Source organism: Neodiprion fabricii, chromosome 3 (genome assembly GCF_021155785.1).
Source record: "Neodiprion fabricii isolate iyNeoFabr1 chromosome 3, iyNeoFabr1.1, whole genome shotgun sequence".
Taxonomy (NCBI): Eukaryota; Metazoa; Arthropoda; class Insecta; order Hymenoptera; family Diprionidae; genus Neodiprion; species Neodiprion fabricii.
Window position 1 is genome coordinate 40,431,440 of NC_060241.1, and position 27,767 is coordinate 40,459,206.

Here is a 27,767-nt window from a genome sequence, read left to right on the forward strand (position 1 = left end):
GAGACAAAAAGGCACCACTTGTAAGATTTTGAAATAATCATAAATATCTGTAAAACGAGTTTTGCTAAGTATATTTTTGACTAACAATGAAGAGCAAAATATACATAGTAATTTGTGGACTACAATAGCGCAAATAAATCATGGCAGGTAATGAGTATCTAGCAATTTCACCCAGCTATAGTATAAATAAATGGTCATTCCATGATAAGTAAAAGTGACAGATGTAAAATGGAATATATTGACATGGGAGATATTTTTTCCAAGTATCAATTCGAAGTTAAAAAAATACTCGAACTTGAGTAAGTAATTCAAAAATATTTCGAAACATCATAAATAAAATATATTGGCTTCCGACTAAAATAATTTTTTTGAATTGTTATATTATCATCATGGACAAATTTTGATTTGGCAATATTGAACAGTGCGTGTAAATGTAATTTACTGTCAGCGCTGTAAAACGGAATGTTAACGATTATTTTTTGAACAGATTACTTCCACGTACGCACGACAGCAATAATTATTTATTGATCCACCGGATGCATTGTAGAAGGCAATCAAGAATTTCAGCAACCTCGTTCTAAGGCAAATTGTGCGAGATAACCAGACCAAATGAAAGTTTACGGGAAAAAGAAGAAGAATCGATCGTTTGTAGCCGCGTGGATATATAAATTGTGAAATAAAAGGATATTCAGATAGAATATGTCATAATCATTGACCATCGAAAATTGATTAGATACGTATGTATCGTGTGTTATGTCCTTATGTATGCTGGGTAAGAATGACAAATATGAAATAAATGAAAACAATATAAAAATGAATAAAATTAACAGATATTTTGTTTAATACGACAATAATTAATCATTCGTATATAAAAAAAGCACAAATCCTATGCACCATGCATTAAATAATTGATCATAAAAAAATAATATGTATACATATGGTGTGTGTATGTATGCGAAGTTTAAAAAATAATTAATTACATCAAACGTACGGATACTAGAAATGTATATTTTGTAAATGTAAATTTATAAGGAAATTTAAATGTAACGCACAGTCATTTGTAATAAGCAATACTCTTATTGAAAACTTGACACAAATTTAAATTCATATCGCAGTTACGGAAATGCAGTTTGTAATGATAAAATAATGAAAACACATTTTGACACATATGATATACCTGTCTCCTAATCAGGATGATTTATAACTCGTTTTGGTTCGTATGCTTTACATTCCGTTTCGTCGCAAATAGACGACTGAGATGTTACGTGCAACATATAATCTTATAATAGTTTATAAATAGGTATGTACCCGGGAAATTATTATATTAACTGCACAATTATAAAGAAGAACAGAAACAAACAATGAACTTATAATTGTATATAGTCAGGTAAATAATGTAATTAAATAAAAAATTGTAAATCGTTATTCTCATACGAGTATACAAACTACAGATAAGTTTAGACATATACGCTGACCAAAGCATAATCAATGCTATTGGTATGTTATTTATGTATATTTATAATTTATTATTCTATTATAATAATAATAATTAATGTTGTACTTAGATCAACAAAATTTACACGTTTCAAAAGAAATGTTAATAAAAAAGCAAAAAAGCAAGAGAACCTCATCACCCGTTCATCTTATCCAATACCATGGATTTTTATAGTTTCGCAGTTGTACTTACATTTATTTATTATCGTAATTCTTATGTTTCAATTTATCAAAACATACTTCGTCGTGTTTTTTATAGTACAAGAAAAAAAACGTGATGATTTTGAAGATTTAAGCTATACTAATTAATAATACATAGGTATTTTATATATTAATATATATATATTTATATATATATATTTGAATTTTTTTTTAATGATTTTCTTTTTTTTTCTCTTTTTTTAAGCAAGAAACCTCTCACTTCGTAGTATTTTATATTCGTCTTGTTATTCTAACCGGTTTATACGTCACATTAACTATATATTAAGAAAGTCTTGTAGTAGAACGTGTAAGAATAATAATAATTATTATTACTTACAGGCGGTGCGAAATAATATATGTACGAACCATTCGTGGATGAAGTGAAAAAAAATGAACGACCATATTCATGATGTTAAAATGAATAACATAGTTGATTTATCTCACTAAGCTTAGGTAAATGTGCATTTAGCAAATTCATGTGCAGCAGTATCTCACAGTATTCTTTACACAAATTACGACACATTACACTCAATCGAAACTTGATTGATTTTATCTTTGCACCGAACGATAATTCACATTCGTTCGGTCAATTCAGTGTTTGATAAGAAAAACAAAACGTTGGTGTGATAAAGGTAATGATGAAAATGATGACAATAACAGCATGTTTCGAAAAACGTGTAAATGTTATACAATATATTATCTAAGTTGAAATGGTAAAAATTCATACGGACAACAAAATGTTGGTGGAAAAGACCTTCTCATCTCACAGGGCATGGATTTACGTGAAAACTATGAAGTGCCGTAAGATTCGGTGAAATGCAGTTTTTATGCCTACGGTAATACATTAATGCGCTGTTAACTACAGATAAGAGGCTTCTCTGCCGCTAGATACGATTTATGCTTAGTCATGCCTTTTTAATATTTCAATTTGAAATATTCCACGGGTGTATCAAGTTCTACAAACGAATACAATAAATTCCAGATTTTTCAGTGAGCTTGGAACTAAGATATCTCAATGCAATGAGTGCGGGTGAAGTATTTATTAGATTAACCAATTTCTGGAATCACGTTGAACGTTTTATAGTACTTGGAAGACATAATAAAAACATGTCATTCGGATGCTTGATTTGGATATCTGTTACTTTCGTCAATATATCTCCTTACACTTTTATTGTTTTCGTTTGTTTAGCCCAATATTTTGATTACCTTACTACAAACTGTAGAGTACCCTTTGCCCACAAGTCTTACCATTTATTTATATTAATAAGTATATTAATAAGATATTAGACTCGGTATGTATATTTTATCATCTCGAGTATGGTCAAATTCACATGTATATTGGAGCTTTCTTTTTTCTCTTTCTAATTTATTCAAACTTTTATATTTTTTTTTTTCATTTTTAAAATATTATCTTAAAAACTTCCTAGTGAACATCGTTCCAATGTATAACTAATTCCATATCGCAACCAAGCATAATAACGTTAGTCGATAAAGATACTTGTTTTTGTAATCACATATTTTATGTTGACATCATAATACACAGTTGTACCGGGATTATTTGATGAAAGTTACTATTCGCATTGAGGAAGGGAACCATCTTAGGCGGTGGCTCAGAACACGAAGTCATTTCGGTAAAATCGAAGGGCCATTTTTACTAAATAACTTTTGTACGACGTTCGTTATCGAATTCAAAGTAATCATGCCTAATTGTTAATAGTCTTCAAGTGGAAATGTAATAATGATGTTTCTTTTACACGATACTCTACATTCTTTCTATACTCTAAAGTATAATTTGTAAAATTATCGGCATCGTTGACAAATGATCTTTTTCAAGTCTCAAACACAAAGTTTTCTTCTTCCTCAAAGGCGTCATGGTATAAAGTTGCATATAATTTATATACATAAATAAGTAGCTGCTTGGTCGCTATCGATCAACTATGCATGGAAATCACATTCCAACTTGATTCATTAAAATGCTTCGGAATTTTCAAATTTATATCAATATTTTACAAACAATTAGTAACATTACTTCATCAACATTTGTACCTAAAATATGATCAAATTTGAACAATATGGTCAGGGCACTCTACAGTTATGCCTAGTGCTTACTCAACGCGGTTACTGTGCAGTCTGCTGTTGAATTTCAATCTTTTCAACTGTCATGTCAGGATTCATATCTGTAGCTTCCTGAATAGCTTCCGCCAGAGCCTTGTCGTGATCGATAGGATCCCCGTCTGATTGTATTGTAATTTTCTGTTCCACTCGAGTCTCAACAACACCGTCTTTTTCCGTCTTATACTGAAACGAGGAATTACAGATTAATATAATTTCTTCTTTTATCTATACGTAATCGAGTACACTAACCGTAATTGTTTCCACGGTACGAGTCTTGCTAGATATTGTTTGAGAGCTGACAATTTCACCGGTCGCGCTATAATTGCCATCTTCGCTTTCCAAAGCTACTTTTCGTGACTCAGTTGCAACCAGTGGTACCGTTGTTGTCGTTGTTACATTGTTATCGGGTTCCCCTGTGTAAACGTGCGTTTCCGTTGCTACTATGCCAGCTTGATCTCCCTGTAAGTTTTCAAAACCAAATTGAAACAGCTTTTCATTTGCGTGCCGACTATATTTCGGCTACAAAATGTGATAATTTTCACAAACTGATTTTCAAACAACATATAAGTGATATTAAAATGTATGAGCCTCGACCTCGAAGATCTGTTGATGTCTTTATTCAATAAATGCTATATTTTTTCTCTGAGCATTTTATTTTCGTTATTAAATAGGACGAAGAAATAAAGATGCTAAAAAATTCATGCCTGTACAGATGCAGTGAAATCAATGCAAGAACAACGATGCCAGTATTAAACTTACCTGCTTTTGTAATTTTGAATTTGTAGCTCGTGTACATAGTTTCATATATTTACAAAATGAAATTATTCACAGGATATTCATAAATGCTTAGCAAGATCTTGAGTATAAACAGATGCATAATTGAAATTTTTCAATCTGAGTATCGTCTGTGAAGTATTGGAGATTTAAAATTGCAAAATGTGCTGCACAAATTATTACAGAATAAAGTAGATAAGATATCAGTTACATAAAATTCGTTACGATTTGTATTTCATTACTCTGGCCATCGTATCATTTACCTGATAATACTGATTGTAGATCGCTTGTTGGTCATCTTCGAAATCGATCGGTGTACCGGAATCACCGCTGCTCGAACTGGAGGTACTATGACGACGTGAGCTCAGCTACGCCATGCAATGTTAGCCAAGCCATTGAAATTATTTACAAATGAACAGAAATGAAAAATTATGAGATAATTGATCTTTGTTCGGTTAATCAATCAAATAATTAAGTAAAATGACAAACAACTGAATGATCTGTGCCAACTCTATTTTGTATACTCAAAATGATTATCGAAAGAGTGACTTTAAGGTTTGCGTAAATTTCATTTTTGGTTAATTAAATGAGTTACATGAACAAGGCTTGCGCGGGCAGAAACTGGATTACCTTGTTCGAATATTTCAAATAATCTCAGATGAAATGCACAATAATTTGCTGGACAAAAAATGATTATAGACAAGTGCAAAATATGAACTGTTTCTCAACACAATGTGAATGGAAGTACATGCCCGATTAAAGATTGCAATTCAAGGCATATTAAAAAAAAAAAAATAAATAAATAAATTGTAAACATTACCTGTTCGCCGGAAAGTACATGACTTGTTGTTCTGACTTCCTGTGTGACAACACGCTGTTCCTGCCATGTTGCACTAGTAGCAGTTGTATGAGCTACCGTTTTTTCTTCCACCTAATTTGAAAAGAGAAATAATAAGGCTAATAAAAAACTAAAATCATAATTGGGTTAATATGGTAATATTAATTGAACATAAATGTTGACCACATATTAATGACGACAATTTAACTTTGATCAAAATTATGACGATGGCAAACAGCTTCGATAATTATCATCGTATGAAGAAGAAAACAAATTTGTTCTGTGTAAGGTTTTGAAAACTAATCGGGTTTCAGTTGTGAATTTAAATGAGGAAAAAAGGAAAATGAAGTCTCACTTACAAGTAGACGTAGAATCTCTGCATTTTTATTGGGCTCTCGCAAGATGCTAGTTTGAATTGCATGACCAACTATCAACACTTTATTTTACTTCAACAAACCTGGCTCGTTTTCTGGTTCTTTTCCAAGTCTTCGTGCATCGTTGCTGTACGGGTCGTAACAGCGGTTGCTGTCATGTACGGTGATCTACCATCGTCAGCTGCTTCAGCCTAAGTACAACTACTGTCTTACAACGATTCTCAGCTAAAACGTTTATACCTATGCTAAACTAGGTTTGGCTCGGAGATAAATATTAAATTATACTCCCACTCTACAGATAATAATCATCACTTAATGGGGAAAATTCTACTGTTTTCAATAAGTTAAAAATGAATGTCTAAAAAATATCGACACAATGACAACAAACACTGAAACACATGCTGACAGGCTAGTATTGCAGTGGAAATAACATTGACATAGCAAGGGAAGAAAATTTATATCAATGGTTTGCTACTAATAAATGATCACTGCAGGAATGCAGTTTGAAAAACGTCATGCATCTGTTGTAGATAATGAAAACAAAAAAGGAATATGTCACCTTGTTCACATGTGTAGATACAGTGACTTGGCCGGTACCTCCTGGCGTAAGGTCCTCTACTTTTTCTTCAATGTTCTGTGTCACCCCTTCATGATCTTTGACAGCCGATTGTTTAGTTGTAGTTTTAACAATTGTTGGTGTGGTCGGAATTGAGGTCTTCTTTAAAGCGGGAATATTGATCTTGGCAGCACCACGCAACTCCCTAATAACGTCACCTTTTCCCTCTCCGTACTGATCCAAATCATCATCGCTGTCATCTCCAGAGCCACTTTCATACGCTCCGCCTGATGTTGGGTAGATCTTGGCGTCTTTACCGAAAGAGCTCATTCCACTGAATTTCTTATACCGTGGATCGTCATAAAAGCCTTGATTAACTGCACTGACCAAATTCGCAATATTTTCTTCTGACTGAGCATTCGGTTCGATCGTAACAAGGACGGTTTTGTACATAAACGTTAGATTATCTTTACTATCCAACTTGCCATCACTGGAGTGAATTAAACCATCCTTGACATAGCTTCCGTCATTGACAAACAACGTTCCATCAAGGGGTTTACCGTTCTTTCCATAAATTACACCAGCAACAACTTTACAACCTTCTGGACCAAATGGATTTTGCGTCAGCGGCTTTCCATTCTTTGCATATACTATGCCTTCGCGAACATAGCTACCCTCTGGTCCAGTTTCCCGATCATTCAACGGCTTTCCATTTTCGCTGAAAATTACTCCTTCCCTTATGAAAATACTGTCAGGACCGTAGTATCGAGCAGTCAAAGGTTTGCCATCTGTGCCGTAAACCTTTCCATCCTTGACAACGTTTCCGTCGTTATCGAAAGGACTATCCTTCAAAACCTTTCCATCCTTGTTACAAACGAGTCCACGTTTCACAAATGTGATAGTGACGATCCTCGACTCTTTAGTGAGTGGTTTACCATCTTTTGCAAAGATTTTTCCTCCTTTTATTGTGTTGCCATCATTATCAAAGGTCCCAGATGCCAACGGTTTCCCATCTCTTCCATAAATCACACCATCGACTACCTTGAAGCCGTACGGACCATATGAGTCAGTTGTAAGCGCCTTGCCACTGATATTATAGATTTTACCATCGTCTATATACGTATGCTGATCTTCGTCCGCACCAACATCCTGATCTAAAGGTTTTCCATCCTTGGAACAGATAACTCCGTTTTTGATGTAGCTACCATCGCTTCCGAATGAAGACTGACTCAAAGGCTTGCCTGCCTTGTCATATATTTTACCATCTTTAACATAACTGCCGTCCGTGCCAAAAGGTCCATGAACAAGCGGTTTACCATTCTTGTCGCAGACTAAGCCTCGCTTAACAACGGTGATCGTAATAACGGTGAATTTCTTAAACAGAGGCTTTCCGTCGCTGCCGTAAACTTTTCCATCCTTGATTACCGCATCGGATCCAAATGTACCTTGCTTTAGTGGCTGGAAATTTTTATCTACCACAATCCCATCGACTACTCTGTAACTTTCCGGTCCATACTTTTCTTGGTTCAACAGAAGTCCGTTAGATCCGAATATTTTACCGTCTTCAATGTACGAGGTTTCGTCAGAAATTGGGTCCTGATCCATAACTTGACCATTGCTAGCGTAAATCAGTCCATCTTTGATGAAACCACCATCGTTTCCAAATATCTCTTGGTTCAATGGCTTACCACTTTTGTCGTAAATTTTACCATCTTTGATGAAGCTGCCATCTGTTCCAAATGGTGCTTGCAATACAGGTTTACCATCTTTGTCACAAACAAGACCCTTGCGTACCAAAGTAATAGAGATAACGGTATATTTTTTGTCCAACGGCTTCCCAGTTGGCGCGTAGATAAGTCCATCTTTAACCAGGTTGCCCTCTGCGTCAAATTGAATGTTCTTTATCGGAGTACCAGCCTTATCAACTACTACTCCGTCAATAACTTTTAAGCCTTCCGGACCAAATGCTTCTTGTGTGAGCGGCTGTCCAGTAGCGGCGTATACTCTTCCGCTCTTGATGAAACTCGTCTCTGCAATAAGTGGCCCCTTTTCTAAAGGTTTACCATTCTTGCCATAAATTAAACCATCTTTAATGAAGCTACCATCTGATCCATATACACTTTGATTGAGAGGATGTCCATTAGAATCATAAATTTTTCCCTTCTTGATGAAACTGCCTTCAGAATCGAATATCCCAGATTCCAAGGGGTTTCCGTCTTTATCACAGACCAAACCGTAGCGCACTAACGTGACGGTGATGATTGTTTGTCTTTTATTCAAAGGCTTACCATCGGCACCGTATATCAAACCATTTTGTATTGTGCTACCGTCGTTTCCAAAGGTTCCACGATGCAGAGGTTTCTTATCCTTTCCATAGATGAATCCGTTCTCTATGGAGTTTCCTTCCGGTCCAAAGGAACTGTGGTTCAATGGTTTGCCATCCTTGCCGTACAGTCTACCTTCCTCAACGTAACTACCAGCTGGGAGTTCAGCACCAGAGTTCAAAAGCTGTCCACCCCAGCCATAGATTAAGCCATCTCGTATGTAACTGCCATCACATTTGAATGCACCTTCCTTCAAAGGATTCTCGCGTTTATCATAAACCACGCCACTCTGAATATAACAACCATCTGGTACTAGAGAGCCCTGATTTTTGGGATTTCCGTCCGCGTCAACGATTTTACCGTCTTTGATGGCCATATTGTCAGGGCCTTTATCGTCTTGGTTCACTGGCCTGCCATCTCTGTCAACGACCAAACCGTTCTTGATTCTGTTGCCGCCGGGTCCAAAGACACCGTCAGCGACGATTTTGCCGTCTTTTCCATGAATCAAACCAGCTGCAACGTACGAACCGTCGGAGCCAAAGGTATCCTTATCAAGAGGTTTACCTGTAGACTCAAAAATCACACCATTTGCGATGAAACTATCATCTGGAAGGGCTGAGCTAAGATTCAACGGCTTTCCATCTTTTCCGTAAACTCGGCCATCTCGAATATGACTTCCATCGGGCTTGAAGAACGCTGCCTTCATCAGCTTTCCGTCCTTGTTATAAATCAAACCGTCCTTTATGCTTGCGCCCTCGGGAACTAGAGAATCCTGATTCAGAGGTTTACCATTCTTAGCATAAATTAGACCCTTCTTGATGTAGCTTCCGTTAGGCGCAAACGTTTCGTTCTTGGCAGGTTTGCCATCTCTTCCAAGAACGATTCCATCCTTGATTGTAAGTCCATCTGGTCCCAGAAAACCTTCGGCTAAGACACCTCCGTCACTACCGTGTACTACTCCATCCTTAATAACTACGTTGTCAGGCTTGAATAAGCTTTGATTCAAAAGTTTTCCTTCTTTGGTGTTGATTACCCCTTCCTTAACAAAAGCACCAGGGGCAATCAAGGGAATTTGACTCAATGGTCTTCCGTCTCGTCCGTAAATTACACCGTCTTTAACAAAACTGCCATCAGGCTTGTAAAATGCATGTTTGATAGCCTTGCCATCTTTGCCGACAACTTTACCATCCTTCAAGTGAGCGCCATTAGGAAGTAGCGATCCTTGGCTGAGCAAGTTGCCATCTTTTCCATGCACTGTCCCGTCTTTTATTACCGATCCATCCGAGCTGAAAGATTCGCTTTTAACAGGCTTGCCGTCTTTCGAGTAAACTTTTCCGTCTCGTATTAAGTGTCCATCGGGACCCAGTTGGCCAGTACTCAACGGTTTTCCGTCACGATCGTAGAAGAGGCCCTCGCTGATGAAAGTTGAGTCAGGAAGCAAAGCAATTTGACTCAGAGGTTTGCCATCCTTTCCATGCACAGCACCTGAGACTATGTAGTCGCCATCTGTGCCAAACGAGCCTTGAGTCAACGGTTTTCCATCCCGACTAAATATCAGTCCATCTTTTATGTAATCTCCGTCTTTTCCAAGAGATTCATAACCGAGAGGCTTACCGTTCTTGGACACTACTTTGCCGTCTTTAACTAAAGTGTAGCCTGGTCCCAGGCCCCGATCATTGACTGCCTCTCCGCTTGGCTCATAGATGATTCCATTTCTTACAGCATTTCCGTTAATGCCCAATGTTTCTTGGTACAGAGGCTTGCCATCTTTGCCTGTTACTAATCCATTGGCAACGTGTGTGCCATGGGGACCAAAATCGGATTTCTTTATCGGATTGCCGTCTTTCCCGAGAACTTTGCCGTTGATGATTGTACTGCCATCTGGGCCCAGTGTACTCTGATCCAAGGTTTTGCCTTCCTTTGTATAAATTATACCACCAATAACTTTGGAACCATCTGGTAAAGGTAATATCCTGTAGTTGGGTTTGCTTTCCACCGAACTGGGTATTATGACACCAGGTTGAACGGCAGCTCTTTGATTCTGCAATTCACCGCTGATAAAAGCACTCGAAGCTTGTTTTCCATCATCTGGAGAAAGAGTTGCTGCTTTCTGCTGTTCTTTCAGTCCAGCTGATTCCACATAGTTCAATCCCGGTGTACGTAAGCCTGCCGGTGTTTTGTTGGCGTCTGTTTCTTTGGTTTTTCGTTTCTCAGCTGTTTCAGCAACTTTCTTCTCTTCTCCAGGAGCATAGTTGAATGCTAGGCCAGTAGCTTTTCTACCAGCTGACGTGGGTGATTGTTGATCCGATGGATCCTGAGAAGAAGGTTTGTCTTCGTACGAAAAGCCTCGTGTCTTGAAATTTTTTCTAGTCGGCGAAGTTTCGTCTTCAACATAATCGTATGGTTTTGTGTATCCTGGAAGTTGCGGAGAGCCAGGAGATCCTGTTTTGTCATCTTTTGATTCAGAGTCATCTTTTTCAGTTGACTCGTCAAGGTCTTTTCCCTTTTTATCTTTTTTCTGCTTGGAATCTTTGTCCTTCTTGCCAAACAGGAAACCACCGACAGGACTCTTGGATAATAAATAAAAACATGCGATACAAAAATATGTAAATACTATCCATACTTACTACAACATATTATACCCTTAAATGTCGAATACATTGGCAAAGCATTTCACAACATTCTTACTCTAGCGATACTGATTTGAATTCAAATGTGGAATTTTTTTATTTATATTTTTACGGACAATTTCTTACACTACAAACAATAATATACATTACACAAACACAAAAATCTCCATTTCATAATTTTCTTTCTCATATCTATGAAGAGGTAAACTCCGAATAGCAACGAGAATAATCGCGACATCAGCCGAAAGTAAGCAAGTTTGTAATTAGTTTTAAAGGACGCTATTGTACAACCAAATAGTTTGAACCATTTGTAGTTTATTATGTAGGAAATTAAAACTACCAACAGGTTCAACATAGTCAACCATGTTGTTGAAAATTTTAAAAAGCAAAATAGCGTCGGTGTAAAAGCAAAGTAAAGCTCCTGTAGTGCTTTATCTCTAGCACATAGTGCGAGGGCGTTAAAATTGAGGCGACTATCAAACAGTTCCCCGCAATCTTTAACAACAACAACACGGGTCAATGGTAAGTCGTCAAGTAAATAATCCGTATTAAAACCCTCCGGCCTGAAAAAAAAAAGATGTGACCGATGACTTCTCACATTGAAACTAAGCTCATTGGCACTGCACCAATGAGAGATGCCGTTAAGATTGCTCTAGAGTCGGAAGGTAACTATTTGTGAATTGTTAATTTAACAAATTTTGAGGTCGTCGGTTAAATTTAAATTTAAATCTCCTGCCCAATATCATTAATAAAAATTAAAAACAGCAGCAGCCTTAGATGAGATCGACAGGGTACACCCGATTGCACGAGACTTTGACTAGATAGAGAGTTTTTAATTTTTACGTGCTGAGACGTTAGTAAGACATGACCCAATCCAGCGTAACAAAGAGCCTCCACCGCCATAAGTGTAATTATTAAATAATCCTTAGAATAGTATTTCTCGTAGGTATACAAATAATTCGAAAATATGTTTGGACTGTTTCTATCCATGGTAGTAAATGCAAAAGGAATCAGTGTGAAATATGCTCTGCCAAGGTATGTATATGTATAATACATTAAACAAAATTTACATTCACCAGTATTTTCTGAATACCTAGTTTCTACCGGATCTAGCGAGTTAGTGTCAGCGCCAAATGCTGGTGTTCCAACATACAAATCTGAATAGGAGGAATGAAAATCTATCGAATGTGTATTTCAACTATAATAATCTAACTCTGACGGAAATTAATGAAACTGCATGCGAGTTACTGTGACAAGACGTACTTTGTGATGAATTACATTCAACATAATAACATCCACTTGACCATTTCTTTCAAATATCGTTAATAAAGTATGGTCGTTAGATTTTAAACGCATTTCAAATCTTATCAGTTTGCTATACAATTATCCTAAATTTATTCTCTACTTCCGTACAGCGATATCATATCACTCTATCAAAATTCTATTTGCTTGTTACTCCGTAAGAAACTTACCTTGATTTTTTCCTTCTTTTCCTTGTCACGTTTTTCGGGTGTTTCCTTCTCTTTTTTTTTAGGCTCCTTTTTAGTAGGTGACTTTTCGCTGCTAGTGTCAAGCAGTGCACTTTCGTTTATTAAGTCTGAGTTATTCAAGTCGTTGCGGTTTTCTTTCTCATTTTCATTCTGCTTGTCCTTCTTCTTCTTGGACAAGCCGCCAGGAGGAAGAACCGCGATACCCCCAATTGGTTTCTACAATTAGAGCGACACAATCACAGAGGACATCATGCAATAAGCTGTACTAATTTTACTCTAAGCTTGGTAGCACTATAGGATATTCTCTTGCCATTTCGTAATTTCGTGCTAATTCAGTTGCGATAGAAAAGATTTTTTTAAGCAACACCTGTAATGAAGTATCAACAAATTTTGGATTATACAATATACATGTATGTATGAACACACGATTATGTACATCTAAATAGAATTAAATAATCGGTTCCAAATTTTATACCTGTGTGTGCATCACACATGCGTGCGCATACCTGAAAAATGGATCTAAAAGAAATATGATAAAAGTACCAGACAGCAAGTTGGGTAAGTATGACAATGTTACGTTGAAAGTTGGCCAACGCTGTAAGGAAATAGAAATTTATAAGCATGCATAAATAAATCGACAGACACCAAATAATTACATGTAAGCACATCAATAATACATAGACGTATATACATATATGTATGCACAATAATGAGGTAGTGCAATGATGAGGCGATTATGGTTTTTTATACCTTTTTCCCACCTTCAGCGTCGTACTCTCCTTCCAGACTGCTGTTACTGCTGGCTGAAGTGGTTCCAGCACTTGTCTTTCGTGTTAGCTATCGGTGTTAGTTACGTGTCAGTTATTTATCATGACTAAGGTTCTAGAGATGGGGCAGGTTTGATTAGAAATCAATATTAATAATTTGCTATTTAGAAGTGGAAATTGGAATAACTTTTGATCTATTTGCTATTTTCTCTTATTGTTAGTGAATTTGGCTCAATTGCAGCCACAACGAAGCTTATTCATATAGTTGCGAACAAAACTAAACGTAATAAATCCTGCCCTGAAATCTGTAGGACCTTTTTTTAAATGATCGAGTTGTGAATGGGAAAGGGGTTTCATTTGAGGTTCGAAGTAATATGTTTGTTACAATGAAGTTTGAACTGTAATATGATGCTTATATTTGTATTTATAGGTAGGATGTAGTGTTTATTCTAAGACGGCATAGCTGTGTTGGAAAAAAGGAGATGATCAATGAGCGTAAAAATAACTTTCAAGATTCAAGTATTTGATTGTAAAAATATGTATATATACTTTGTATTCTGAGCATAAATTGATTGTATTACTGTATCTACCTTAAAAGTTTTCTAACTTCAAGTTCTACCATTTGTAGAAATTCATTTGAAAGTTTATGCTCACGAAATTCCCTTTCCTACGATTACAAACAATGAATATCGAAAACAGATCCATTGAATAACTTTTTCAAAATAACCGAAATAAGAGGAATCCTAAGAAATGTGCCAGCAAAAATCATTCCACGGAGAAGTAACTTCTCATGCTGAGGAATGATGTGTGCAAATTTTGTGCATTTAGTGTTTACTAACTCCTTACTATTTTGAACATGACAGTTAGTTGACCAATGAGTTCCTTAACACTCACATAATTTTAGTATCTAATGGCTGTCTAAATGTTGTATAGTGACAATGAAATCTAGAACTAAATGATTTACCTACATTCAATATTATTCCTGCGCATTAACTAGCGGTATGAAATTAGTAAATGCTTCGATAATGAGGTGCCACTACATGTATGTTTTCATTGATCCTAGAAGCGTGAAATGTTTATCGATAAGAATTTAAATGAGAAACTGATCAGTGTCAAGTATTGTTCCAATTCGGAACTCTGATTTGTAAATGATGCAGTGAGCCTGATGCCGTGGCATGCAACTTAAATGCGATCACTTCACTTCATGTCTATCATGCTCTCCAACGTTATCAACAAAACTCAAAGGTTACAATGTGTACGATGCTCGGACAGGTATATTTATTTGGAAATAATAGTGATTGTGCTTTTTTTTTCTTTTCACTTCTACAGAAACTGTATTAATCTTTTTCACGTGGAAGTTGAATTTTTAATTCTATAAAGACAAAAAAGTTCAAGTATGGGTTAGAAAACTGCAATTATATCACTTAAAATTCACTTTTTCACAGCTGAAATACATTGGGGAAATATTTTTCCTTAACAGTCTGAAATGGAAAATTTACATGACACGATGTAATGTAAATATTTTTAGTGACACATTTTAGTACCAACAAGCTACAATTAGAATAGTAATATTTATATGTATGATCTATTTACTACAAAGTTTCTCACTTCAGAAGAATGATATTCTATTCTAGCTATGAAATATCAGCTTCACTCATACTTTGACCATTGCTGTTAAACACAAAATTAATGTTCTATCTCTTTCTCTGCGATCAATCCAAAAAAAATCCGTCGGAACGTATGCCATTGTGGGAAAAAATATTAAATAAATAAAACGATTGGACCACATTAATTCTATAGTTACACCCTCGAAACTAATTGTAATTTAGAAATTGCAGCGAGGTAAAATGCGTACACCTTATGATATTCTTACCTTTTCCTTTTTCTTCTTTATAGGACTCGGCCGTTGTTCAATATATTCAAGATCAGGTATCGTTTCAGGTTCGTAGCTCATCATGGTATGTCTCTTGCTGGGCTCCGATCCATAAGTCTCAACAGGCCTTGGTCCACCCAAGGCTACAGGAAAAGTGTCAAAATTGGCTCAACAAAGTGTACTGCGTTATGAAGGTAACTTAGAATGAGGGGGGAGTCAAACAACGTAAGAGAAATATTGTGGGAATAATTTAAGACATAATAAGGCTTGCAAAATAGGAATTTTCAAACAAAAATCGCATCTCGTATTCCCGCCACGAAATGTCGAGATGATTAAGCGAGTGTAAAACCAAATTTTGACTGTCATTTTAGGGCTGTAATACTTTGAATTCTTACCATCCATACTGCGAGATGTCAGCCGTCGCCCACTAAGAGATCTCTCAAACTGCGGCGGTTGTCTTTCAATAGGAGTTTTCTTAGTCTCATAGTGAGTTCTTCCTGAGTAACGGAAGCGAGATCCAAGACGTGGGAAGAGTCCAAGTTTTTGAGTCGGTTCAGGGCTCATCAACCTGAGAATAAAGAATATTAGAAAATGAAGCCGATATAGAATATTATAAAGTTTGTAAAAATTACCTAAAGAAAGTATGATGTTCGACGCAGACTTTCCACAATTTTTTGGCAGCTCTATGATTGGCCAATTTGAAGCCAATGGTAGATTCGAATTGTTCAAATTCTCCCGGTCGAATTTTTATGTAAAAATTGTGCCTCTTGTACGAAATTTTCAATATTTTCGGCCATGCAAATCTGTTTATTCTCAAACGGTCCCTGTGAACGAGTAGACCAGAGGAACAGACACCCAACATTATGTCTACACCTTCTGAGTCCTTCGCAGGATGGAGATCTACACCGTACATAGCTAACTTCTTCGCATTTTCAAGGTAATGAAGTTCGGCCTCTGCCGGAGTCTGACCTCTGAAAAGTTTGATTTGGGTAGTAAATAGAAAAGTAGATTAAATTAAACGATAACGAACTGTAAGAATTAGCAAAGGAAGAAAGATTGAGTTGCATATTATATCCAAATGAACTTGAAACAACTTACTTGTGTGTTTTGTGGAGATCCATCACTTTTTCAACAAGTTCGGGAGTTTGATTTGGAGCAAATTTGAATTCGTTTAGATAAGTTCTTTTGTGCTCATCAGGGTCATAGTCTCCTACTTCGGATTGCACAAGGTAAGAGCCCAGCAAAGCGTGGGTGACAAACGAACAGGGCAGACGACCTGTGACGATATCGTTTCTTATTTGCAAACATAACTGATAGCGAGTTATATCTTCTTGGAGCTGAGCGGGGTCTGGCGGGTAGAATTTCACTTCGAAATTGAACTTCCACGGTTCATCTACAAAGATTATTTCAATGTTAAACTAATCTTCATTAATATTGCAAGATTTTAATTCAAGAGAGAAAAATAACATAAAGAAAGTATATATTATCATGTATGTAGTGAAGTAAATCATGCAGAGATTAGATATAAACGAGGCATTAAATTACACGCACTTTTGATGAATTTACCAATCCTCTTGTCAAGATCCAGCCAGTTCCTCGGGTCGTGCCGGTCAGCATATATCAGACCAAAGTAATCTTTTTCCAACAAGTTCATACTTTGGCATATTTTGTCAAGAAGCTCTTGGCCTCTAGCCTTTCTCTGTAAAATGTTTAAATTAAAATGCGATCCAAATTGAGCGAGTTAAAAGCGACGAGTCATGGAATTTAGTCTGTCGCCATAAAAAACATATGCATCGAAAGCTCGGTTACCTCAATCGGGAAATCTTTGACAGTGCCATCAAGAAGAGTTATTCTGGCCAAGACAGTTTTTCCTTTGTTCGAGGGACTTTTGCTAGGCGAGCTTGTCCTGGTTCCATTTTCAGCCGCTGACGCCTCCGCCACACTGCCACCTGATTTAGGTTCTTCCGGCATCGCGTGCCCAGTATTATCTGGAAAAAGTAAATCTGCATTAGATGTCTATATATGTCTCTACCTGTAAACTAAAACGATTTTCATTTTAATCTCACGTAATTTTATGCAATGCAAAATCCTGAGAGCACTTTCAAAAATATAGGTACTCATATTTGAAAGGTTGAGTTTTATTATTAAAATCTTTCTTCAAATATCAACAGAAGAATAAGAAATCTGAATTGTCGTCTTTTGTCAAAATGGTTGGTAAATTGTTCTATTTCGCCAAAACAGGAAAGAAATAATGTTGCCTATGAGGTTCAAGTTGCAACAGTTGCAATTTGCAATGACCACACCTCTAATCAGAATTGAGTGATAAAAGGCACTTTAATGAATGCAAATATCACGTACATATACACGTCGTGAATAGAAAGGAAATTAGGAGCCCAGCAAGGTGAAAAAAATGAATTGTAAGATAGTAAATTGGGCTGTGAGCAATTCACAAGCAGCAAGTGCCAAGCGCCAAGCGCCAAGTGGCAAGTGGCAAGGGGCAATTGGTATACACAAGTTATAACGAGGTTCAACCCAAAGAAGACTGTATTAGCCGAGGTGTTAGCATTATCATGCACATATTGCATCTGCTGTAGTTCGATTTCAAGGGTTCTTTTTAACGTAAAAATTGCACATTTAGAGGCATATAAAATATAATCGGTTTCTTCTGCCTAGATATATCACTTTTTTCTTTAACATACTTGTATGGCGATTTTTATTATAAGCAAATTACTGGGCGCATGTTAAAATCAGCAAAACCTGAAGAAAACGGTAAGTTATTTACCCAGCAGAAATCGATTACCAGATTTGAATTAGAACACGAATGCGACAACCTTTACAATTGTTTACGAATCATTAACGCGCAGAGCTAATTATTTGCTGACTGTAGAAAATTCAGTTTATTTCCCTTAACGTGCTCAAAATTTATGTCATATTATTTCCTAACTTAAACACAAGCCGCAATTCCTCTTCGGACATTAACGATGCTCGAATTAATATTATGGGAAAAATCGCGCGATATGCAAAAAGGTATTATATATTATAATTAGTTCCACAGTTATTCGCATGTGCAAATAAATTACCTACAACTTCCGGCGAGAATATATTTACAACATTGAGACCGATATTCACGGGGTTTTTACAGTTCACGACCAAATTATCATTCAATGTACGTCCGGAAAGAAAGAAAGAAAGAAATTATGATAACGCTAAATTAGTCATACTTTGCCGTTCACCCCATGGGTCAGTTATTTGTTTGCTCTTCTATTTGAGTGCGCCTGAAAGGAAAATTCCGCCCAGTCCTTCCGACGGAGAAACAAGATGAAAAAAATTACAAAAATAGAAACTTTATCATGGCAGAAATGTATGCAATAAATAGCCTAAAGTAGGAAGATAGCCTAAGCTAGTCGTATATCGGCTTGTTAGTAAGAACGATAGCGTCATCGGACCAATAACGGACATTACCTCATCAACGCCGTAAGCAGAGAGTCAGGCATATAATACACGTATAATGTCACTCCTGGGTATAATGCATGTCGCACATACGTGTGTCAGGAGGCTATACGTAGGTATAATGTGCAAAGAGTGAAATGACGAGAGTGCAGTTTTAACTCGTTTGCTTTAAAATGAAAATATTTACTCAAAATGCCTTTATTTGAATAAAGATTTTGAAATGTTGTTGACGTGTTTGAAAAATTGATGTTTGTTTTTTTTTCATAGTTTGCTTTTTTATTTCTCACAATGTGAGAATAATTCCCTAAAATAAATAGTGGCAATAGATTAGTCAGAAAATTTTACCCCTGTTTCATATACTTGACAATTACTTAATACGCGGTGTATGTCGAGAAGATCGTCAAAAACGAAAATCAAGATTGGATACTATGGTGTATACAAAAAAGTGTTTAGGTTAAGTAAAGATCGCGGATCCGTCGAATCCACAAGGTTGAAGTTAGTAAACGTTGCCCGTAACGAAACATTGGAGAAAAAAATCACTATTTTAGTGAAACGTGAGTGTGTTTTGTTCTATTACGGTTTACTGAATTTCATACAATTCGAAAATCGCTACTAACTTCAATATGATTCGAATCTTCCGTCGATCCGTTAGACACGTCGCGTTGATGTAACGCGAGGAGATCTGCAAGTGATTCGACTACTGATACGCAAATTAAAAATACTCGTCCCGTTTGAGACGGATTATTTTCACTGCAGTTGAGGTTTGTCTGTTGATTCTTACGCAAGCGTAAAAACTTACGGTCAGCAGTTATTCCACAACAATGCAGACAGAGTTACACAACTACACAACGATTATTGCAGCCGATCGTTGATTTTAAGAATTTCAGTTTTTTTAACGATAAGTGAAATCTGCGGTTAGATTAAATTAAGAATATCTCTACTATCACGCCTTTCGCTCAGAAAGCATTGTCACAATTGACAAATAGTAGCACCTCGGTATTTTACTGTTGTATATGTACAATATCAATGTAGATATACAATATCGATGTACAATACAGGCTTAACTGATTTACAATAAGACGAACAACTTGACATCATGGTAAGAGGATGAAATAAATAATTAACATGCCCTCGATTTTTGAATACATCAAATCTGAAACAGTATTGACCCACTTAGAAATTATTAGACAGAAATAAAAAAATTAACCATCAAGATTTATACGCAGATTGTCAGACCTTTTCTTTTAATCAGATACTTTATTTATACTAACGCATTATTGCTCCTCAATCATTTTTGCGATAAAGAAAAAGTGATTTGACAGTGAAACTAACGTTATAAAGATTACAAATTTTTTGAAAATCCTATACCATGCAAAAATAAAACTTATATTATACGTATAGGTAAACGATTTTATGCAATAATTGCATCGATCGATAAGTTTATATATATACATAGATCGAAAAAGGAAGCCAGTTAATGTATATTTGTATCCAACGTTGTATCAAAGCTGTGCCGGGTTTATAATTAACACCGGCCTCAAGTGGCGAGTAGAGTAATTAGATCTTACAATTAGGTACGTATGTACATACATATCACGGCCCGAACGTACGGAAATTGATCGCTCGGCGTTACGGTGTTTAAATATGACGCTAGAATTAAATTCCATCTTACGACGTTTCTTATAAAGTTACCTGACCTGTATCTAACGATTAGGAATTTCCTGATAATAGGTACAAGATAAATGTGCACCTTCGCAGCGAACGAGTAGCTACAATATGGGGGTCAATACTAATATGGGGAGTAAAGGAGAGTCATCTCTAACGGGAAGCATACGAAAAATTGGTCGTCGAAAATTTCTTACAACGTGCATCATAAATATTTTAAAAGTTTCATTTACTATTTTGGAATAGCTTCAGTCCTTTTAAATTAGTATAAACTGGACAAAATTTAAATGGACATTTTATTGTTTGACGGTAAAGGAAGTGCGGTCAGATAATACAATCGGTGACGAGTCGGCTATAATAAACGTTTGATAAAATTTTCCTCTTATAATGCGATCCTGACTGCACAAGTTTGCCGATTCTGAGTTATATGTATATGTACCGACGGTGAAATTTCACAAGTTTTACGCCGTATCGTAGGTGATACACCTATACCTGATCAATTGTCAAAAACTGTGTAACGCAGGTGCAGCCGTTATACATGAAAACTACTGATTTTACCTGCCGCGAGACTCACAACATTGAATTCTCTGTGTGACCGGAAACGTCAATAATTGAATAAGTCTCTTGGAACAAGTGTGAGTGAATTGCGTACGCGTGTTTTTGTGTTTGTGTATGTAGCATTTTTCCTTTTTTCCTATCCGGGTTCGTCATTTATACGCAAATCTAAAATAAGGCATTGAGAAGGCACTGTCATACCTATTTCCGACATTTTCGGCATGACTTTATTTTTTCTGTTTCTTCTTCTTTTTTTTTTTTTTTTTTTTTTACCATGATCAGCTTCACTTCGCAGTGTTATAAATATTGGCATATTACTCACGAAAAGAGTAGAGGTATATTTTTTGTAAAATGATTGGGAGGGTGAAGTTAGTCAAGTTAACGTATCGAAACGTTGTAACAAAAATTAAACTACTTTGCACCTTTAGAATACCTGAAGAGTTTGAATTTACAAAATCTGAATTTGTTGATGCTATAATATTAACAGTTTACTGAATTTAAAGTAATCTTAAAGTCGTATGGCAACGAATTTCTCCAAAGATGCATCATTACAATATCTCAGCAAACTTCACAGCCGGATGGGTGTTTTAAGGAAGGTCATCGATTAATCCGTAAGAAGAAAACAATAGTTTCGTATAAAAGTTTTTCAGAGTTTTACAATGTCATTTGTACGTTATACGCCATCATCGAGTTGGGGAACTTTTACTCGTCGAGACGAAGTTGAGAGCATACAATACATGGTATACTCGCAGGGGTTGTTTGGTCGATATAACAGAAAACGGCGACGACGCCGCGACGTCACGACGCCACTTAAATGCGTCTAGGATAAAAATATGTCGGTACGTTCAATCGAGTGCAAATATAATCAGAAGACGTACTAGGCCAATGGGGTGGTGGATTGAAATGATTTACACAGATTTATCCACGACGAAACACCTAATGATAAAGATCTAATGATATATATATATATATATATATATATAAGGTTCGACGAACGTATTCGGAGTATCATAATTCGTACAACTGATTTTTTAAATTATAGATCATAATTGTTCTTTAAAGCGAATGTAAAAAGTGTGATTATCGGTAGACAATAAATTTGAAAAATTACTGAATTTCTATATATAAGATAGATAGAAAAAAAAAGAGTAAATCCTTGCTTCATCCCCCTCAGATATGAATCTGCCAATGAGTAATTTTTGATCGGACGTCTGATATACGCATCGAACAATGATTTTCGTTACCGAGGACTCGTCATGTCTCGCATATATAATTATATGAGTAGTATATCATTATTAGCAAATGTAAAAGACAATGTTAGTAATAATAATTGAAGTTCACGATGCAAAAGTCTAATCGGCGATCGAATCAATCGAGCGTACGCCTCATGTTTTACCGCTACACGTATCAGAGCGACGCGAATAAATATTGCAGGTTTTGTCACCAAGAGATTTTCATCGTCAGACGCACCTGCCCTGCAAATCAACTAGTGTTGTGGCGAAAACATAAAACACTATTCTGACTTCCCGTCGTAAAAAAAAAAAGGGTTGATAAAAGGGTGATTTAAATCCTTATTTAACGTACACGAGACATTTAAAGTCGGCAATTCTACCCATTCCCGCAGCTTTTACTCCGAAACCACACTCTTAATGAGGGGTACCCAGTACCTGAACATTGTTATACAGGTATACAGCAACTCAATACCTACCTAGTTAGTACCGACATTGTACAGTAATCGGTGTACGTACCGTTGGCTCTTTGCAAGAATAAACTGCACCTACCTAGGTATCCATACCTATTATATATAGGGCATTCCATATCGTTTTGACCTGGGTCTGACTCTTGACCTCTCGGATTGGACCCGTGACCTTTTACATGATTGTTGTCAGTTCTCAAAATTTTTAAGCTTATAAGCCTTTTTTAAGTTTACAAGTTTTTTTCGAAAAAAAAGTTAAGAAAATTAGAAGCGAGATTCGTTTACCATGGATGGTTGCGGAAACATTTTCATATGTCACATCAAATGTTAGAAAATTATAGACAATTTTTTGGAACCAGTTTGTTATTTGCAAATTTTTTTTACCTTGTAACATTTTGAAGATCGTAGTAAAAACAAAGATATCTCAACATTTTTTTAAAAATCCGATGTGACATATGAAAATGTTTCAGCAGCCATCCATGGTAAAATAATTTCCGCTTCTAATTTTCTTTACCGTCTTTTTGTTTTAGGAATAAGCTTGAAACAGTACGAAGAAAAAATCACTCCGCTCCGGCTGTAAGCTTAAAAATATTGATACCGACAGAAAATTGTTCAGTTTTTTCAGACTCTCGAATTGCATCGATCAATAAAAATCGTTTTAAAAATTTGTAGTAAATTCGTATGGAGTTAAAAAAAAATCTAAAAAAAAATACCAAGCGCCTTTCAAAGTGAGAAGCATCGTATAAAAAATCGCGTGCCCAATCCGAGAGGGCAGGGGTCAGACCCAGGTCGAAGTCGTATGGAATGCCCGATATGTTCCTTGCTTCCTTCACATCTACGCAAGTGACTCGCTGTTTTAGCTACCGCTATTGGGGATTGCGGTACGTAAATTCATACGTACATCGGTATCGACGATGTTACGCGTGCGATTGTACGTGACACGAGCGTGTCGTACGGTGCATGGACGGTGTACCAAAGTACGCTTCGAAACGAGCGTAATGTGTGACGAAGGGCATCGCGGCACGCCCACCTTCCTGTCGCGTCACCGTTCAACGGTTCAATTTCAACTCTCAACAGCTTAAAAAGTTGTGAGGAATTTTTGAAAGAGATTATACGAAGTAATATAACGTGAATTAACGAAAACGGGGAGAACGGATGGCTAATTCCAAACGAACAAACCAATGAAAAGATGACGAATATAAATACGTGATGCATGGTAATCGGAGATTTTTCGTGCATCTCTTCTCTCTAATCTTTTTCTCATCAGAATCTTGGTTTTACTAAATTTTTAGGGATTCTAATTTTAAAGAACAATTCCTCAAAACATTCCAGTTTATAAGAGTGATACCGTTTTTTCGCGACTTTATAAGTACTCGGCGATCAAAGGACCGTCTTCTCACAGAAGTCGAATATTCGTTTTCTCAACAGTGGCGCGTATAAGTCGAGAAGCGTTGAACAACTTTCACCTGTTAACGTTCTTCGCACCGCCATTTTCACGATCGAACGTTTGGAGAATGCATTCTAAACATTTCTACGTACGTGAATGCGTCAAACGAAAAACATGAACGTGTATATTTATTAGGGTGGTTTTTATTTGCAGGATCATGTCTGAATTTCTTTGCGCTCACCACCGGACAGTAATCACGTTGTACAGAAGAAAAACAGGCCAAATCTAAAAAAAATTCCGATAACTTTAACACGCCCGGTCAAGCAGTCGAACTTTTAATTGGAAAAATTCGTGAATTTGAAATTTTTTTCAGAAAACTCTTTATTACTTTGGAACTATAATATATTATTTAAAAAAGAATTCCCTTGCCTATTCTGTAAAAAACTTAATGCTCTGCAAAAAAAGATCTCTTGTAAAATTTTCGTATATCTAATATTTATCACGATGTAAATCTATCGCCATTTTTTCGATAATAACGTGATACATATAAGATTTACAAAAATTTTGCAAGAGATCGTTGTTTGTAGAGCATTAAATATCCTACAGAATAGTAAGGAAAATTTTTTGTTCATAATATATAGTTTCGAAGTAATAAACAGTTTTCTAAAAAAAATATCAAATTCGTGTATTGTTTCATATAAAAATTCGACTGCTTGACGAAAATTCTTTTTGGATTCAACCTGATTTTCTTCCATATACAACACGATTACTTTTTAGGGGTGAACGCGAAGAAATTCCGACATGACCCAAATACGAACCACCCTAATATCTATAGGTATACATGCCCGTTATTATTACACTTAAGTATATGTATACACGAACCGTAAAAGCGGAGTCTCACAGCGCAAGCCTCACCTTCCGCTTGGATTATGATGGTCATAAGGTTTGATCTGCATACATATCGTACGTGTATACATATATATTTAGGTTCGTAACACGTGCTTTTACTATATTCTACTACGTGTAGGTACCTCGACATGCATCATCTTGAATCAATAAAAACATACTCATCAATAAACGGCGATATTGGCTTGAGTTCGAGATCGGTATAAAGCCGACGAAACGAGTAAAATTGCACTTATTGGCTAACCAAATAATACAATGCTCCAAAATTACGTTATAATTTTTAATTCCATGTCAACCGAAACCTATATGCGAAACAAAATGGGAACGAAGTGCTTCGGGTGTGTGTCAGTTTGACAGCAAATAGGGTGTAGTCTATCGACGAGGGTAGAATTCCTTATAACAGCATAGCTGCATGCTTGAGGCTTCACCTTATCACTCCCGTTATCCCTAAGATCTCGAAACAAACTCTTGCGACAGTGGTATTATAGTAGCAGAAGCCGATTAGGCGCTAGAAAACAGTCCGTCTCTACGTGTGTGTTGCGTGTTTTTGTTACACCCACGTACGGCACGCTTCATTATATTCTTTTGTATTGATAAGCTGTGGCGAGATATTTCTTTAGAAAAAGAAACGAAATTCAAAACTTATTTAATATTCACACTCCAGTTAGCGGTTATAGAATCGTTCGACGAAATGGATGTCACCGATTTTGTCTTGCACGTTTCTCGTTACTAAAAGGTAAACAACATATATCCCCTAATTGGAGATTCGCAGTTGCAGGTGCGAAGAGATGTGCAGGAAAATTCGAAAGTGCGTACACGTATTTTCCGCTTGTAAAACGTTTATCGAACGAAGAATAAGTAAAATAAAATCCCGCATTTGGCATAGCGTTATATTATACATATAAGACATCACGTACCGCAGGAAAGCTTGCGAGATACGATCCTTATTATTTGACGGTTCAAATTACCGAACAAGGTTAATTTAGCGTCGTTGTTAAATATTAATTGAACGGAATGAGGCGACTACGAACACTCGGAACTGGACTACACCTTTTCCTTATATCGGTTATGTATGTACCTTAAACCTATGCAGAGATTCGCTCTTGAATAGTAAAATTATGAGTGAATTGACGGTGCTCTTTTTTCAAATTATACACACGCTATGGATGAATCATTGACTTCCATCAATACCAATCGGTTTATTGATGAGTGAAACGAAGAAAGAAATGACTATAACCGTTACGATTGTACATATTATACTTTTCTCTTCTTGCAATCGCTTAAAGTAACCTGCAATTGGGACGTGAAATTGGTATAATAATAATAATAGTAATAATAGGTACTGCAGAATGAATTGATCAGTGTCGTTCGTCGACGTGTGTGTGCATATATACATATGCAACACCTCTTGCAAGTTGGTTAAGCGAAGGTTTATAGAATCTATAACATATACCCAAAGATAAAATGCCGTTTGTATGATGTGACAGGCAGAATCAATTTTCACTAATATTTATGGGGGTGTCCATAAATTATACACTTTCCTTTGAAACGCGTGCATACAACTAACAATAAGGTATACATTACAACTTCGGAACCGTAAAAGATGTACTATCTAAACATCGGGAACATTTTCGTATACTTCAACGAAGCTATGGAAAAAATACACAAACTGTTCATTTTTCGACTAAAGATCATCCAATAGAATTACACGCGATGCGTGGAGCCGATATGAAAGTATATGTATATGAACGGGAATTTTACAGCACAGTTTCTAGCATGAGAGATAACAACGAGACCGATAATACTGAGAGACCTTTAAAATCCAGAAAATCTTACGTACCTAATTACATTTTAAGTATACCGCCGGTGAATAGTGTCAACAAAGGTAGTTAAACGGTACATACGTTCAAATATCGAACGAATGAGCGCGTCTGAATGAATGAATAGCGAACATATTTAAACCGGTTCTTGAAGTTGCCCTTTGGCTGTGCAGATTTTTGAAAATCGAATATAAAGAAACTGAAACGATGAAACTTTCCGTAAAGGATAATTATCGAACGTTGTATAGTTAAATGACAAAACGGTAAATGCGGCAGGTTCGAAAGCCGCAGCTCGAACGTAGTACCTACTATAATGCCCCCGGTGCACTCCTCGTCATATGTCAAATAATTAAAGGGGTATGTGGAAAAAAAATTGTACAGACTCACCAGCGAAATGCGGATGATATTAGTGTGGAAGATTCCCTGGGTTATAACTGAGGAAGCTGTAACGCCAGGATATCGTTAGGCGGAACACTGAGAAATCGGCGAAAAAAACTCTTTTTTCCACGACTGTGGGCTGGGCACGTAAACAACTCACAACTTCTACAATACAACACGATAGCTACGAAACAGGTTTGTTGAATAGGGACGCATCGGGCCGCAGAACGTAGTGGAGTACGTATACGAGCTATTTTGAAATAGTCCCTCCGTGTCTGACAGACCGTTTTTTTTACCGCTTGTTAGAGGATTTTATAGATCAGCTCAGTTCGATTGTGTCATATAATTGAAATACTGAAAACTAAACAATTTTTAATCGTCAGACACATCGTGTGTTAAATAATTTCTTGAATAACTGTACGTACGTCACGGGTACAGGGCTTTAGTAATCCTACGCACTGTGAGCCAAGATGG

At 36.4% G+C, this 27,767-nt stretch overlaps 1 protein-coding gene across 5 annotated transcripts; it reads right to left on the minus strand.

Moving 5' to 3' along the window:
* Positions 1–48: 48 nt before the first annotated feature.
* Positions 49–27,767, minus strand: LOC124177998 (mesocentin). 5 transcript variants are annotated; one of them, XM_046561019.1, is made up of 15 exons: positions 27,719–27,767; positions 17,246–17,424; positions 16,988–17,135; positions 16,535–16,829; positions 16,069–16,407; positions 15,832–16,004; positions 15,437–15,579; positions 13,547–13,633; positions 12,779–13,012; positions 6,356–11,245; positions 5,880–5,987; positions 5,405–5,515; positions 4,848–4,952; positions 4,060–4,269; positions 49–3,993 (listed from the first exon to the last, which is right to left on the minus strand). In XM_046561019.1, the coding sequence occupies exons 2-15, from the start codon at positions 17,405–17,407 to the stop codon at positions 3,814–3,816; spliced, it is 7,185 nt and encodes a 2,394-aa protein (XP_046416975.1). In that variant the 5' UTR covers positions 17,408–17,424; positions 27,719–27,767; the 3' UTR covers positions 49–3,813. The 5 variants fall into 5 exon arrangements, with proteins under 5 accessions (XP_046416975.1, XP_046416974.1, XP_046416977.1 ...); XM_046561018.1 differs by lacking the exon at positions 27,719–27,767 and adding an exon at positions 27,303–27,532; XM_046561021.1 differs by lacking the exons at positions 4,848–4,952; positions 27,719–27,767 and adding an exon at positions 27,303–27,534.